The sequence below is a fragment of the Aedes aegypti genome, chromosome 3 (genome assembly GCF_002204515.2).
Source record: "Aedes aegypti strain LVP_AGWG chromosome 3, AaegL5.0 Primary Assembly, whole genome shotgun sequence".
NCBI classification, from domain to species: Eukaryota; Metazoa; Arthropoda; class Insecta; order Diptera; family Culicidae; genus Aedes; species Aedes aegypti.
Window position 1 is genome coordinate 305,276,210 of NC_035109.1, and position 17,279 is coordinate 305,293,488.

The window sequence follows — 17,279 nt, forward strand, 5'->3', positions numbered from 1 at the left end:
GGATCGGTACGAATCGAAGGGTGTTAATGTGGTTCCGAAGGAGGCGAACCCGTCAAATACACCAGAACTTCGACCGATCGAAAATTTTTGGGTGATAATGAAGAAGAAGTTGAAGAAAAGTGGAAAAAACGTTCAAAACCGATGAAGCTTAGAAGAAAAACTGGGAGAAATTGTGTAAGCCTCGTCCAAGATCTCATGAGTAGTGTTAAGAGAAATGTACGAGCACTCAGTTTAATGAATATGCCAAATCATAGATAATATATAGTTATTTAATCGCTAAAAATTTGAGAAGTATCCGATTTAAAATGAATTTTTGGTGATCATTTTTGTGTGTCACTTTTTTTCCGAGTCCAGTCTTCAATTGTTGAAATCGATTAAAGTTACACTGGTTTATCTATACTGAGCTATGTATTCTTAGAGTTTTGGTTTTAGAGAGTGGATGATGCACAGGTTTGTGATAACATCCACGGTTACCTATAAAGTAGAGTTGCACAATAGGTTGCTCAACTCTCTAGATAGCGAGAGGAGCTGTAAGAGAGAAACTGTAGAGATTCATTGACGGTATAACAGTGCCATTCTTCACGAGTTCAAAATTGATCGAAAAAGAGCGAAATCAATATAGCTCTATGAATCATGATGGTATATTTCTTCCTAGAAATTATACTGCAGAAGTGGAACATCTCATTAGCATTAACAGGTTCTGAGACAAACGTCTTTTCCGGTTGGCACTGTTCGCGCTCTTCATGCAAATCTGGTCAACTCCCTTAGGGGTCTATTTTGTGAATCGAGCAGTTTAATGTGACTCGTGTGTTGTCACTGTCGATCAAAGTAAGCATGCATGTTTCAGATGCCAACCGTCAACTAGCATAGTCATTCTGTCACATAGAGTGACAGCTGTCAAATAATTCGAGTGACAGTGTCGTGTCGAGTGATTTTTTGGTCGACAGTGACTCCAGTCGAGTCGTTTTTTATCAACACGACTTATAAAATAGACAACTTAGTTTCATGCGAGTTTTGTGCTCGGGGTTTGGTAAAAATTTTGGAAAATATAAATTTAAAGAGTTGTTGGTTGGTCCTGACAAGCGCTACAAGCTACAAGCTCGGTAAATGTGACTCGTCTGTAGACACAGTCGATCAAGGTAAACATGTATATTTCAGATGTCACCCATCTACCCATAGTAATTCAGTCACATAGAGTGACAACTGTCGAGAAACTCGAGTGACAGAGCCGTGTCGAGTGAATTTTTTGGTCGATAGTGATTCCAGTCGAGTCGTTTTAATCGACTCGACTTATAAATAGACCTTTAAAGCTGGTCTTCTTACGAAGTTGAACATCAATAGGTCGATAATCTCTTGTTAATGCCGTATCCAAATGCAAGAGAAACGAGAAAGACATCTTGGAAGAGATGATCAACCAGAAAGTCATCAGTGTACACAGAGAATCAGGGGTCTATTTTGTAAATCGAGCAGATTCATGTGACTCGTCTGTAACCACTGTCAATCAAAGTAAGCATGCATATTTCAGATGTCACCCGTCGACTGCCATAGTAATCCAGGCACATAGAGTGACAACTGTCAAAAAACTCGAGTGACAGTGCCAAGTCGAGCGAATTTTTTGGTCGACAGTGACTCCAGTCGAGTCATTTTGATCGACTCGACTTATAAAATAGGGCGTTCAATCTTTACGAAGTAGACAAAAGAGTGGAAAAAGTGTCGTTGATCCTAAACTTCGCTAGGCCATCAGGTATCAGAAGGCCGGCTCCAGAGGCACGTTCCCCGCCATTTGGGAGATTTGTGCCATCGCCATATTTGAGCCTATTTCATCATCTACCCGATGGGAGAGGAAAGGGAAGGGAAAGATGGGAGGAAATAGGAGTGGGGTCCCTTGAAGAGGGAAAATCGCATAAGCGAAATGAGAGCATGTAGCTCCATACCACAATGGGTTCGAACAGCGCCCTAAAAAGGGCACTGCAAAACGCATGAGCGTAAAGAGAGCCTATAGCTCATTACCACAGCGGGTTAAGAATAACAGGATGTCCTGAAGATTCAGGCTTCTGTATTCAGTTTCACTTAATAAGTGTTTACCAAGTAATTGGAATCGCATTTGCGCAAAAACTGGACAGTTACATATCAGGTGATACGAAGTTCCATAATCGGAGTCACAACTATCACACACAAATGAGTCAGCACGCTGAATATTTGCCATATGATAGTTGAGTCGGCAGTGGCCTGTCAACGCTCTGACCAAGAGACTGCAATTCTGCTTTGACAGATTTGTTAAATACTTCGCCACCTTTGGAGATGGCTCAGTAATATACAATTTTGTTTGACGACACGACTCCAAACTATTCCAATATTGCTTGTGCTGAGTTGCCGCCCAAGAGTTTATCTGAAGCTTCACCCAGCACTTCGAAATTGGTATAGCCGGCTCAGGGCCAATGAAGTCATGCGATGCTCCATCGCGAGCTAGCTCATCAGCCAATTCATTTCCAGCGATGGAAGAATGGCCAGGTACCCATACAAGGTTTACAGAGTTGACTGAATTCAGTTCCTCAATTTGAGTTCGACATGCGATAACAAGCTTCAACCTTGAGTTGGCCGAAGCGAGAGCTTTTATAGCAGCCTGACTATCTGAACAGAAGTATATGACTTTACCCATTACGCGCTGTTGAAGTGCTGATTGCACTCCACACATAAGAGCAAATATTTCCGCCTGAAAAACGGTGCAGTTTCTACCAAGTGAGTAAAACTGATTCAGCCTTAGCTCACGAGAATATACTCCTGCACCAGCTCTACCTTCAAGAAGGGAGCCATCAGTGTAACATACTATATTGTTTGATATACTTCTTTCCAAATAGCCAGACGTCCACTCTTCCCGTGAAGGGAATTGTGTGATAAATGTCCTGTAAGGAAAGTTACAAGCAATTGTGAGATCACTTGGAGCAAGGACAATTTTGTCCCAATTCACCAAAAGTGGAAACAACGAAGTGTGTGTAGATCTACGATTCACTGAATTTTTCTCCAGTAGATCCTGTACCCATAAACGGTAAGAGCAAGAAAGTGCTTCTTGTTTAAGATATATGTGTAGTGGCGCAACGTCGAAAAGGGCCTCGAGCGCTGCTGTGGGAGTTGTAGAGAACGCACCAGACATCGCCATCAAGCACATCCTTTGGAGATGGCCCAATTTTGATTGGATTGTTCTCACTTCGCCCTTTTGCCACCACACAAGACATCCATATGCCAATATTGGTCGAACAACTGTTGTGTAAATCCATTTGATATATTTGGGTTTGAGGCCCCAAGTTTTACCAAAGGTTCGCCGGCATTGACCGAAGGCCATGCAAGCTTTTTTGACTCTGAAATCAATGTGAGGTGTCCATGAAAGTTTGGAATCTAAAATGACTCCGACATACTTTACTTGATCAGTCACATTAATCTCAGTGCCAAAAAGACGTAAAGGTCGAATTCCATCGCGGTTTCGTCTTTCCGTAAAAAGAACAATAGATGTTTTATTCGGGTTAACCGAAAGGCCATATTGGCGACACCAATTCTCGACTACCTGAAGAGCACTTTGCATCAGGTCGAATAGGGTGCTTATGCACATACCAACTATCAGAGCTAGATAGTCGTCGGCAAATCCATAAGTTGGAAAACCGCAATTATTGAGTTGCCTCAATAGCGTATCTGCTACGAGATTCCACAAAAGTGGTGACAAGACTCCCCCTTGGGGGCATCCGCAAACACTCAATTTTCGAATCGCTGCTTGACGCAATGTCGAGAAGAGATGTCGGTTTTTGAGCATTTGATGAATCCAATTGGTAATCATTGTAGGTAGCCCATGGTTTCGTGCGGCTTCCAATATGGCATCGAAAGACACGTTATCAAAGGCACCCTCAATATCCAAGAAAACACCCAAGCACGATTGCTTCTGAGCGAATGCTTTCTCAATATCGTATACAACTTTGTGTAAAAGAGTCACAGTGGACTTTCCAGATTGGTAAGCATGTTGATTCACATGAAGAGGCATGTTTGCCAAATAAACATCACGGATGTGATGATCGATAATCCGTTCCAGACATTTCAGAAGAAAAGAGGTCAGACTGATTGGTCTAAAACTCTTCGCTTCCTCATACGACGCACGTCCTCCTTTTGGGATAAACTTTACAGTAATATCACGCCAGGATTTGGGAATGTACCCGGTAGCAAAACTGCTTACAAGTAGCTTTTTCAAAACATGTTTGATAAACTCAAATCCCTTTTGGAGCAGAACAGGATAAATCCCATCCGCTCCTGGAGATTTGAAAGGAGCAAAACTATTAAGTGCCCATTGAATCGATTCAGTAGTTACGATACTGCGAGCCGAGGCCAGAGACTCGTAACTACATGAAAAGACATTTGGTTCATCCGTAGATGCTATGTCCACACATCCGGGGAAGTGTGTATTGAATAAACATTCTAAAACTTCTTCATCGGAAGAAGTAAAGTCACCATTAGGTAAGCGAATTTCGTTCACTTGGAAATCCTTAGATTTTGCAAGAATTTTGTTCAACCGACTGACTTCACTCAAACTGGAAACATTTGTACAAAGGTTTTTCCAGCCGGATCGTTCAGCAGAACGAAGAGCCTTCTTGTAAGCCTTGCGAGCTGACTTGAACGACTCTGATCCAGCTGAACGGCGTCTGTTCCAACTCCTTCTACATTGTTTCCTGAGTCTAGTCAGATCGGAATTCCACCATGGGGTCCCTCTTGTAGTCTTTACAGACCGCAGAGGACATGCTTCTTCAAAAGCTTCCATAATGTAGGATGTTGTAGTATCAACGGCATCATCCAGATCACTTGGATTTTCAATGGACGGAGAATATCCATGAAATTTGGTCGCAACCAATTCAATGTAGAGTTCCCAGTTTGTTGACCGGGGATTCCTAAAACGCAAAGTCTGCGCAGTTACATTTGAATGTTCAAAGAAGATGTAGCGATGATCAGATAATGATTCCTCATCTGATACATGCCAATTCGTCAACTCGTGACTGATTCTATTCGAGCAGAGCGTTATGTCTAACACTTCTTCTCTATTAGAAACCATGAAGGTTGGGCGATTGCCTATGTTAAGTAATCCAAGGTCTGTACTACTTAAGTATTCCATCAGACTGGAGCCTCTCAAATTGATATCCGAGCTGCCCCAGATGATGTGATGAGCATTGGCATCACTGCCCACAATCAGCGGAAGGCCTTTTGTTACGCAGTGTACGACAACTCGTTTGAAGTCATCCGTTGGGGATGGTTCATCATGTGGTAAATATACCGAACAATAGACGTATTTCCTGTTGAGGTCACCAACAGAAACATCGATTGTGACAGCACATACATCTCTGGTAGTTAACTCAGAAATGAGTGTAGCAACGATTGCTTTATTAACGAGCACGCATGCGCGGGGCATGGAGCGCGAGTTTGCCATTTCAAGCTTGCTAAAAGTAGCAAAAACTGGGTCCACAAGGTTACCTAGATAGAAGTTCCCTCTACGAAAGTAGGGTTCTTGAACTAGCGCCACTTGGGCTGCACCATTTTGCATGAGTCTGCAAAGATTGATCGTTGCTGTTCTTTTATGCTGAAGATTGATCTGAGCTAACCTAACCGTAGCCACTACCCAAACTAGGCAGGATTAAGCTTTTTGCAATCTCAGCACGAAAAAGACCAGCAACGAAAAAAACAGATCGGTATCTATTTAAAGTCGCCAAAGGCGAAAGAGCACAGAATACACTGTGTAAAACGCATAATGCGAATCCATATAGGTGATAATTTAAATTAAATGTCAACATATTCATAATCCCACCCTTATTAAGCCTCAAGATAGAGACTGAAGAAGGGCAGCCGATTATCTCGGAGAAACACAAGGTCACCTGCACCATTGCTCCGGGTAGCACAGGAAGGACTCAATACTGTGGAGGGCGCCCTGGTACCCCACAGGCTCCGTTTGCGGTTAGGTTTTATTTAGACCCCCCTAACCATTCATTCTTAGGCACGGTACGCATCACACCATAAATTAGGGGTCACCTGTGAGGTGGACTTTTACCACCGGAACAGGCAGTCCGTAGTGTTAATTCTTAGCCAGTTGAAACAACCGCTACCGACACTACGCGGCTATCTAGGCTGCTCGGGAAAAGGAGGTTAATATTGATGATTAACTCCTGACGTGCCCAAGCAGCCAGTCCATCAAAGTAAGCATGCATATTTCAGATGTCACCCGTCGACTGCCATAGTAATCCAGGCACATAGAGTGACAACTGTCAAAAAACTCGAGTGACAGTGCCAAGTCGAGCGAATTTTTTGGTCGACAGTGACTCCAGTCGAGTCATTTTGATCGACTCGACTTATAAAATAGGGCGTTCAATCTTTACGAAGTAGACAAAAGAGTGGAAAAAGTGTCGTTGATCCTAAACTTCGCTAGGCCAAGTATCCGGAATCCTTTTCACTGTTAAAACTGCTTCAGCAAATAAATTTCCTACTCCCAACTCCCACTTACTGTGATCGATCTAATATCAATACATAGGGTAGGTGTACCAGTTATGGCCATAATGGTTCCCTATTTCCCCATACGTGATAACTTGAATTTATTCACATTTTGAAAAATGTTGTGTGTTTTTTTTTTTTTTAAATAAAGAATGTATCTTAATGTTAAAACATTCAAAAATATTAAAAATCGAAATTTTACATATGGCCAAATAGGGAACCATATATTCAATTTTAAACAACTTTTCATACAGTTATTTCGGATGTTCTAGCAAGTATATCTTTTTTCGCTTTCCTTATTATATAAATGTCGGGCAGGATCAAACATGTCGCGCGTCGGTCGAGTAGTGAAATGAAAAAGCGCCGCGGATCGTTTGTAGTGTTTGATCTTTTGATCGAGTCGCTTACTCTTGCGTGTGCGAGTGATGAACACTTGTTCGGGGTATATACGTTTATCGAATTAAATTGCGAATCCGATTAGGCGTGATTATATCATGGATCGCAGCACCAACCATTGGTGACTCCCAGATCTTTACCTTATCCCACTAACCCAATATCCTTTCCATGACAACTGTGGAGATGCACAGGTATACTCGGTCTCTAGTAACAACGGTAGTCTAACTAACGTTCCTTCCCTTCCCCGATGGCCGTAAGGACGTGGCCGGCGCCGTTATTGACTTTTAAAATTTGAGCTCTCGATTTGTACACATTGAAGAATGGTAAGCTAATCACAAGCCCCATTTATAAATTCCCTGTGCAACTTCGATTGTCCTGGTCAATCACGGAGTAGGAACTACGAATTGTACGGTCGTTTATGCTCATGCTCATGGTCAATACATCTTAAAGCGTTGATTTTTTATGAATACTTTGTATCAAACACTCTCAGAACTTTCAATCTTGAACATTCTTGCCAACGTCACCAAGAAGCTATCTTTATTATTTTCCAAGTTGTGGACGATTATCGTTTGAAAACATATTATTATCAAATTTTTGTTAATCGCTTCAAACAGAAAACGTCATCACAGTTATTTTTCACCATAAACAGAGAATAAGATTATCTTTCTAATGAAGATAAAAGACTGAGAACCTGTTTGCGCTTTACTGAGATACCGGCATTTGAAAACAACCATTTTCCGAAGAAAATCTCTGAAATATTTGCAACCTTAAGAGATAGAAAAGTAGTTTCTCCGTCAAAAAGTTGCACAATCAAAAGTTCTAAAAGTGCTCGGAACTGTTTTTTGTGATAAATTTTTGGTATGAATAGTTTTCAAGAAAAAACTGATTTTTCAGGATGAGCAAAATTCCACGTATAAGATGTCGCGGAAAGGCCTTCTACGTACAAAAGTGGAGGCGATATACATGCATATGTTATGCGATGAAAAGCAGCATACAATGCTAGTGCATAAATTTTCTACCGAACTAGTCTGTGATCTTATGCGACTTAACTCATGATAGCAAATGTTGATTTGACAGCTGCTACAGATTGATTCGACTTATTTTGTACAAGTATGCGAGACGAAACAAAATGTACATATTAACTCAGAAAATAGCGTTTTATACGAAAACAATTATCAATTTGACGATGGTTGGTTGGTTTGACTTTATTAACGAGATTTTTAGCCCTGGGCTAGTTCATCTCGGGACCAACGGCTTTACTTCCCTTCCGAAGGAAGCCGTCACTATAACTTTTTACGTCATAAGTGACTATGTCGGGGATGGAATTCGATCCTAGGTCCTCGGCGTGAGAGGCGAGTGTTCTAACCACTACACCAGGTCCGTCCCCTCAATTTGACGATTTCATTCATCGTATTTTGCGGGTTTTATGTAATGTGTTCGAATAAACTAGTTATAACGTGAACTTTTATGCGAATTCTGGTTGTCTGGAATACCATTCGAGTGTGTGCAGATTGCACCACCCTACACTTCAATATAGAATGTATCTACAGTTGGTCGAGTCATCAACGAAAACATCTTGGTCAAACAACTGATAATCCTGTACTATGAAATTTGGGGTTCACCAGCTCTGGTTATCATTCCAGTAATTGAGAGCTCAGTGTTTTAAATGGAGATAGAAAAGAAGAGTTGAAAGTTATTGGAAGAGTACTCGTTGGAACATCGTCCAAACGTTCGGATGAAGCATGTTGACGCGCTAGGCCACAACCGAGCAGTCTATCTTCTGTTAACCAGGGTTCTGATCGGAATGGTTAGAGCGGTTCATCGACAAGCAGCCTGACTAGTCAAAAAGCTGGGCAAAGCATTGCTTTACCGTACTCTCAAAGATGTTCTTTTTATGTCAGAAAAAATGAAACGACGAAATGAAAATGACGACAGTTTGATCGTTAGTGCAGATAATCTACCGTCTGCGATGTAGGCGACTTGGTGGCAATTAGTAGTATTCAATTTGAAAGCCACTTAAATCTCTAAAAAGTTCCTTGGGCCTTGAGGGCTTACCAAGCAGAAACGCAACGATTGTACAGGTCATGCAGGAACAGCTCACTACGTTCAAGATAACCGTATTTATAATATTGAAGAATCTCCAGTTTGTTAGTACTGTAGACCAAACTACATTTTCAAGGACCCAATTTTGATTTAACGAACAATTCTAGTTGACAGTTTCCAACAGTTTTCTGAATATGTTCAGTTGGCAGGTGTCGAATTGCTTTACATATATATGGGTATATTTACCCAACATTCTTGCATTCTTAAAATTAAAATGGTTGACCCTGTTTAACAAGAGCGGATAAAACTTATCATCCAAATCGATCTAATAATAGTCACATTTATTCATCAAAATATTCAAATAAATTAATTAGGACTACATTAACCCACGAGATCACATTCTTACTTAACCGTTGGTGCCGCAGTGGTAGTTGTTCCAGTCTCCGTAGTAGTCGTCCCTGCCGCTGTAGTCGTCGGCGCTTCCGTCGTGGTGGTTGTTGCTTCGGTCGTCGTCGTCGTGGTCAACGCCGCAGGATCACAGTTCCCATTCACGAACTCCAGCGTCACAGTGCTATTGGAGCACGGATCAAACGCCGTCGGACACTGCGTGGTCACTCCAGTTCCGTCACAGTTGCACACGAAGAAAGCCGAAGCCATCAGCTCCGAGTTGACGAACTTGTTGGCGCAGTTGGCACATCCGGGCACAGGCATCACGCATGGGTTCGAACGGTAGCACAGCGACTTATCCGGACAGCAGACATTCTGCAACGGATTGAAGAACGTCCCGGACGGGCAGCGACCTTCAACGGCCTTGCCGTTTATACACTTGTAGAACCGGGTGCAAGGTCTGTACTACTTAAGTATTCCATCAGACTGGAGCCTCTCAAATTGATATCCGAGCTGCCCCAGATGATGTGATGAGCATTGGCATCACTGCCCACAATCAGCGGAAGGCCTTTTGTTACGCAGTGTACGACAACTCGTTTGAAGTCATCCGTTGGGGATGGTTCATCATGTGGTAAATATACCGAACAATAGACGTATTTCCTGTTGAGGTCACCAACAGAAACATCGATTGTGACAGCACATACATCTCTGGTAGTTAACTCAGAAATGAGTGTAGCAACGATTGCTTTATTAACGAGCACGCATGCGCGGGGCATGGAGCGCGAGTTTGCCATTTCAAGCTTGCTAAAAGTAGCAAAAACTGGGTCCACAAGGTTACCTAGATAGAAGTTCCCTCTACGAAAGTAGGGTTCTTGAACTAGCGCCACTTGGGCTGCACCATTTTGCATGAGTCTGCAAAGATTGATCGTTGCTGTTCTTTTATGCTGAAGATTGATCTGAGCTAACCTAACCGTAGCCACTACCCAAACTAGGCAGGATTAAGCTTTTTGCAATCTCAGCACGAAAAAGACCAGCAACGAAAAAAACAGATCGGTATCTATTTAAAGTCGCCAAAGGCGAAAGAGCACAGAATACACTGTGTAAAACGCATAATGCGAATCCATATAGGTGATAATTTAAATTAAATGTCAACATATTCATAATCCCACCCTTATTAAGCCTCAAGATAGAGACTGAAGAAGGGCAGCCGATTATCTCGGAGAAACACAAGGTCACCTGCACCATTGCTCCGGGTAGCACAGGAAGGACTCAATACTGTGGAGGGCGCCCTGGTACCCCACAGGCTCCGTTTGCGGTTAGGTTTTATTTAGACCCCCCTAACCATTCATTCTTAGGCACGGTACGCATCACACCATAAATTAGGGGTCACCTGTGAGGTGGACTTTTACCACCGGAACAGGCAGTCCGTAGTGTTAATTCTTAGCCAGTTGAAACAACCGCTACCGACACTACGCGGCTATCTAGGCTGCTCGGGAAAAGGAGGTTAATATTGATGATTAACTCCTGACGTGCCCAAGCAGCCAGTCCATCAAAGTAAGCATGCATATTTCAGATGTCACCCGTCGACTGCCATAGTAATCCAGGCACATAGAGTGACAACTGTCAAAAAACTCGAGTGACAGTGCCAAGTCGAGCGAATTTTTTGGTCGACAGTGACTCCAGTCGAGTCATTTTGATCGACTCGACTTATAAAATAGGGCGTTCAATCTTTACGAAGTAGACAAAAGAGTGGAAAAAGTGTCGTTGATCCTAAACTTCGCTAGGCCAAGTATCCGGAATCCTTTTCACTGTTAAAACTGCTTCAGCAAATAAATTTCCTACTCCCAACTCCCACTTACTGTGATCGATCTAATATCAATACATAGGGTAGGTGTACCAGTTATGGCCATAATGGTTCCCTATTTCCCCATACGTGATAACTTGAATTTATTCACATTTTGAAAAATGTTGTGTGTTTTTTTTTTTTTTTAAATAAAGAATGTATCTTAATGTTAAAACATTCAAAAATATTAAAAATCGAAATTTTACATATGGCCAAATAGGGAACCATATATTCAATTTTAAACAACTTTTCATACAGTTATTTCGGATGTTCTAGCAAGTATATCTTTTTTCGCTTTCCTTATTATATAAATGTCGGGCAGGATCAAACATGTCGCGCGTCGGTCGAGTAGTGAAATGAAAAAGCGCCGCGGATCGTTTGTAGTGTTTGATCTTTTGATCGAGTCGCTTACTCTTGCGTGTGCGAGTGATGAACACTTGTTCGGGGTATATACGTTTATCGAATTAAATTGCGAATCCGATTAGGCGTGATTATATCATGGATCGCAGCACCAACCATTGGTGACTCCCAGATCTTTACCTTATCCCACTAACCCAATATCCTTTCCATGACAACTGTGGAGATGCACAGGTATACTCGGTCTCTAGTAACAACGGTAGTCTAACTAACGTTCCTTCCCTTCCCCGATGGCCGTAAGGACGTGGCCGGCGCCGTTATTGACTTTTAAAATTTGAGCTCTCGATTTGTACACATTGAAGAATGGTAAGCTAATCACAAGCCCCATTTATAAATTCCCTGTGCAACTTCGATTGTCCTGGTCAATCACGGAGTAGGAACTACGAATTGTACGGTCGTTTATGCTCATGCTCATGGTCAATACATCTTAAAGCGTTGATTTTTTATGAATACTTTGTATCAAACACTCTCAGAACTTTCAATCTTGAACATTCTTGCCAACGTCACCAAGAAGCTATCTTTATTATTTTCCAAGTTGTGGACGATTATCGTTTGAAAACATATTATTATCAAATTTTTGTTAATCGCTTCAAACAGAAAACGTCATCACAGTTATTTTTCACCATAAACAGAGAATAAGATTATCTTTCTAATGAAGATAAAAGACTGAGAACCTGTTTGCGCTTTACTGAGATACCGGCATTTGAAAACAACCATTTTCCGAAGAAAATCTCTGAAATATTTGCAACCTTAAGAGATAGAAAAGTAGTTTCTCCGTCAAAAAGTTGCACAATCAAAAGTTCTAAAAGTGCTCGGAACTGTTTTTTGTGATAAATTTTTGGTATGAATAGTTTTCAAGAAAAAACTGATTTTTCAGGATGAGCAAAATTCCACGTATAAGATGTCGCGGAAAGGCCTTCTACGTACAAAAGTGGAGGCGATATACATGCATATGTTATGCGATGAAAAGCAGCATACAATGCTAGTGCATAAATTTTCTACCGAACTAGTCTGTGATCTTATGCGACTTAACTCATGATAGCAAATGTTGATTTGACAGCTGCTACAGATTGATTCGACTTATTTTGTACAAGTATGCGAGACGAAACAAAATGTACATATTAACTCAGAAAATAGCGTTTTATACGAAAACAATTATCAATTTGACGATGGTTGGTTGGTTTGACTTTATTAACGAGATTTTTAGCCCTGGGCTAGTTCATCTCGGGACCAACGGCTTTACTTCCCTTCCGAAGGAAGCCGTCACTATAACTTTTTACGTCATAAGTGACTATGTCGGGGATGGAATTCGATCCTAGGTCCTCGGCGTGAGAGGCGAGTGTTCTAACCACTACACCAGGTCCGTCCCCTCAATTTGACGATTTCATTCATCGTATTTTGCGGGTTTTATGTAATGTGTTCGAATAAACTAGTTATAACGTGAACTTTTATGCGAATTCTGGTTGTCTGGAATACCATTCGAGTGTGTGCAGATTGCACCACCCTACACTTCAATATAGAATGTATCTACAGTTGGTCGAGTCATCAACGAAAACATCTTGGTCAAACAACTGATAATCCTGTACTATGAAATTTGGGGTTCACCAGCTCTGGTTATCATTCCAGTAATTGAGAGCTCAGTGTTTTAAATGGAGATAGAAAAGAAGAGTTGAAAGTTATTGGAAGAGTACTCGTTGGAACATCGTCCAAACGTTCGGATGAAGCATGTTGACGCGCTAGGCCACAACCGAGCAGTCTATCTTCTGTTAACCAGGGTTCTGATCGGAATGGTTAGAGCGGTTCATCGACAAGCAGCCTGACTAGTCAAAAAGCTGGGCAAAGCATTGCTTTACCGTACTCTCAAAGATGTTCTTTTTATGTCAGAAAAAATGAAACGACGAAATGAAAATGACGACAGTTTGATCGTTAGTGCAGATAATCTACCGTCTGCGATGTAGGCGACTTGGTGGCAATTAGTAGTATTCAATTTGAAAGCCACTTAAATCTCTAAAAAGTTCCTTGGGCCTTGAGGGCTTACCAAGCAGAAACGCAACGATTGTACAGGTCATGCAGGAACAGCTCACTACGTTCAAGATAACCGTATTTATAATATTGAAGAATCTCCAGTTTGTTAGTACTGTAGACCAAACTACATTTTCAAGGACCCAATTTTGATTTAACGAACAATTCTAGTTGACAGTTTCCAACAGTTTTCTGAATATGTTCAGTTGGCAGGTGTCGAATTGCTTTACATATATATGGGTATATTTACCCAACATTCTTGCATTCTTAAAATTAAAATGGTTGACCCTGTTTAACAAGAGCGGATAAAACTTATCATCCAAATCGATCTAATAATAGTCACATTTATTCATCAAAATATTCAAATAAATTAATTAGGACTACATTAACCCACGAGATCACATTCTTACTTAACCGTTGGTGCCGCAGTGGTAGTTGTTCCAGTCTCCGTAGTAGTCGTCCCTGCCGCTGTAGTCGTCGGCGCTTCCGTCGTGGTGGTTGTTGCTTCGGTCGTCGTCGTCGTGGTCAACGCCGCAGGATCACAGTTCCCATTCACGAACTCCAGCGTCACAGTGCTATTGGAGCACGGATCAAACGCCGTCGGACACTGCGTGGTCACTCCAGTTCCGTCACAGTTGCACACGAAGAAAGCCGAAGCCATCAGCTCCGAGTTGACGAACTTGTTGGCGCAGTTGGCACATCCGGGCACAGGCATCACGCATGGGTTCGAACGGTAGCACAGCGACTTATCCGGACAGCAGACATTCTGCAACGGATTGAAGAACGTCCCGGACGGGCAGCGACCTTCAACGGCCTTGCCGTTTATACACTTGTAGAACCGGGTGCAGTAGCTATCATGCGGGAAGTAGACTTCGAAAGTGTTCGGAGGCGCTGGACACATGTAGTCTGGGGGACCGGTCACGCAGCTAACAACAGTGGGACACTGAGCGGTAATGTAGGGGGCATTGGACGCAATAAGCGCGAGGCTGAGACCACAAAATACGAGGAGGGGACTCTCCATGATGAACGGATGGGGGAAAACTACGCCTACGCCGCTCTTCAGATCTACTTATAATCATTTGGAACAATGGCTTTAGGGAATAACCACGAAAAGTCCGCAACACGCGTGGGGGGCAACGAAGGTAAAAACAGACAACGTGCTGCAATGTAGGCTATGGAAAGTTTTTTCTTCTGATGAGTTAACTTGAAATATAAAAAAGTAATGCGATAGAGTTGTCAGTTACAAGAAGATGTCTATAAAACGTACGTTCAATAACTGCAACGAGGTTAGTGGTTTATTGCATTTCCCTGCTAATTGAAAGTTCTGCTTTCTGAAAGTGTTGCTCAGAGCGAAACACTATCGTATTTTGGACAATACTGAAAACTTGTAGAATCAGTTCACAATTGTGTTTTTATTATTCACAATGATAATATCCAATTCAAAGTTCTACTACCAACATATAAACTCTTGGAAAAACATTTAAAACTCAGCCCTAAACACACAGTCGTCTTTATTCATAAAAACAGATTTTAGACTTTACTCTATAGCCATTCGAGGGCAAACACTATAGAATTTTCGTTAAAGACACTAAGCTGCAGATCCGATTCAGCTTCCTATTGAAACATATTTTTTTTAAATCACAACGTAGGGCCGTCGCATCCTGGCCGAAACATTGGTGCCGTGACCATGATGCGACGGCCTAGCTCTAATTCGCCAGCTTGGGCATCACCAGAGCGAATTCAAATCAGACAGTTGTTCTTTTTATTTTTGTGTCTGCTTTATCGTCATGCTATCCAGGTACATTAGACCATGTTCGCTCAGAAGAGGGTCAGTTGTCAGTCCGCTTTCAGACGGCCATGGTGTTGGACGGGTGGAACTCGTGTAGTTTTCAAGCGGACTGACGAAGAGTTTTTTTTTGTTGGGGGGCTGGGAATCAAACCCATGATGATCCGCTTATGAAGCGAACGTGTAGCCAACTACGCCACGTTGCCCCCCATATTGAAACATAGAGCAGTGGAAAATACATGCGTGAATTCTGTTAAAATATTCTTAACGCCATTCTTTTGCATCGTCTTCTTCAATAACATTATGTACTTTTTGAGTTGAAGTTAGACAATTTTACTAAAATATTCACGAAACAGAAAAAGATTTACAAAATCAATTGTAGTTTATTTCGCCAGAACACATGTCATATTTCACTGAAAAAAATCATGTAGTACCCAAAATACGTGATTAAAAACATATGGGTTTGGTTGTAATTTTTCAAAAACCTTGATTCTGGGACTTGAAGTTTGAAAATCTTGCCAAAGCATACACCTATCCCTCAACCGTGGTTTCTTCCTCAGTGGTGGTGGTTGTTTCCTCCTCGGTTGTGGTGGTCGTCTCTTCCTCAGTGGTGGTAGTGGTTTCCTCTACCGTAGTTGTCGTTTCTTCCTCAGTGGTGGTGGTGGTTGTTTCTTCGGTCGTTGTGGTAGTGATCTCCTCTGGTGGATCACAGTTTCCGTCGGTGAACACCAGTTGCACAGTGCTATTGGTGCAAGGATCGAACGCCATCGGACATTGATTGGTAACGCCGGTTCCGTCACAGTTGCATATGAAGAAAGCCGAGGCCAACATTTCAGAGTTGACGAACTGATTGGCACAGTTGGCACATTCAGGCACTGGCAACACGCACGGATTGGAACGGTAGCATAGGGACTCGTCAGGGCAACAGAGCTTCTGCACCGGGTTGAAAAACGTTCCGGATGGGCAGCGACCTTCAACGGCCTTACCGTTGACGCATTTATAAAACCGAGTGCAGTAGCTTTCATGTGGTGCGTAGACCTCTAATGTGGTTGGAGGAGTTGGACATAGGTAATCTGGGGGCCCAACGACGCAGCTGATACAGCTGGAACAACTGGAGCATTGAGCGTCAACTCTTAGGGTAACAAGTGTAAGCCCGAGGGCACAAAAAATAAACGAAGGAATGTTCATGCTGGAACGATGAAGGTCAACTGTGTTTACGCAGCTCCATAAACCTACTTTTTATCGACTATTGTACGTGATTGGTGTTCATTTATGAGTAGCCCGTGGTATCTAAGCACTAGTCGCGGAAAAGTATTTCACACATGTACTTCGATAAGGATAAGGAAGTCGACCGAGGAAAATGTTGTGTATAAACGTGCTCGTTTTTACGTCATGTTCAACATTTTGTTTCGTTATTCCGCTTGGTACTCCTTTTCCCTGTTCAGTTGCAACATCGTGGAAGGTAATTCTAAAAAAATATTCAAAGGCCTGACAGACTTGCTGCATGAAATTTGATTCGAAGTTTATTTCTATAATGTAATTTTGATGCTGAATGTATTGAAATGCCTGTACAGATGTTAATATTCACTCAAGTAATGTGATAAAAAGCCTTTGGATGCGTTTGATGTTTCAAAAAACTTGATTCTGGGACTTGAAGTTTGAAAATCTTGCCAAAACGAACACCTATCCCTCAACCGTGGTTTCTTCCTCAGTGGTGGTGGTTGTTTCCTCCTCGGTTGTGGTGGTCGTCTCTTCCTCAGTGTTGGTGGTCTCCTCTACAGTAGTAGTCGTTTCTTCCTCGGTAGTGGTGGTCGTTTCTTCTGTCGTTGTGGTAGTGACCTCCGCTGGTGGATCACAGTTTCCGTCGGTGAACACCAG

The 17,279-nt window shown here is 42.1% G+C and overlaps 1 protein-coding gene across 1 annotated transcript; it reads right to left on the reverse strand.

Moving 5' to 3' along the window:
• Window positions 1-15,404: 15,404 nt before the first annotated feature.
• On the reverse strand, window positions 15,405-16,623 carry LOC5573718. The gene has a single exon (XM_001660976.2). The coding sequence runs from the start codon at window positions 16,587-16,589 to the stop codon at window positions 15,933-15,935; it is 657 nt and encodes a 218-aa protein (XP_001661026.1). The 5' UTR covers window positions 16,590-16,623; the 3' UTR covers window positions 15,405-15,932.
• Between the last annotated feature and the right edge of the window lie 656 nt (window positions 16,624-17,279).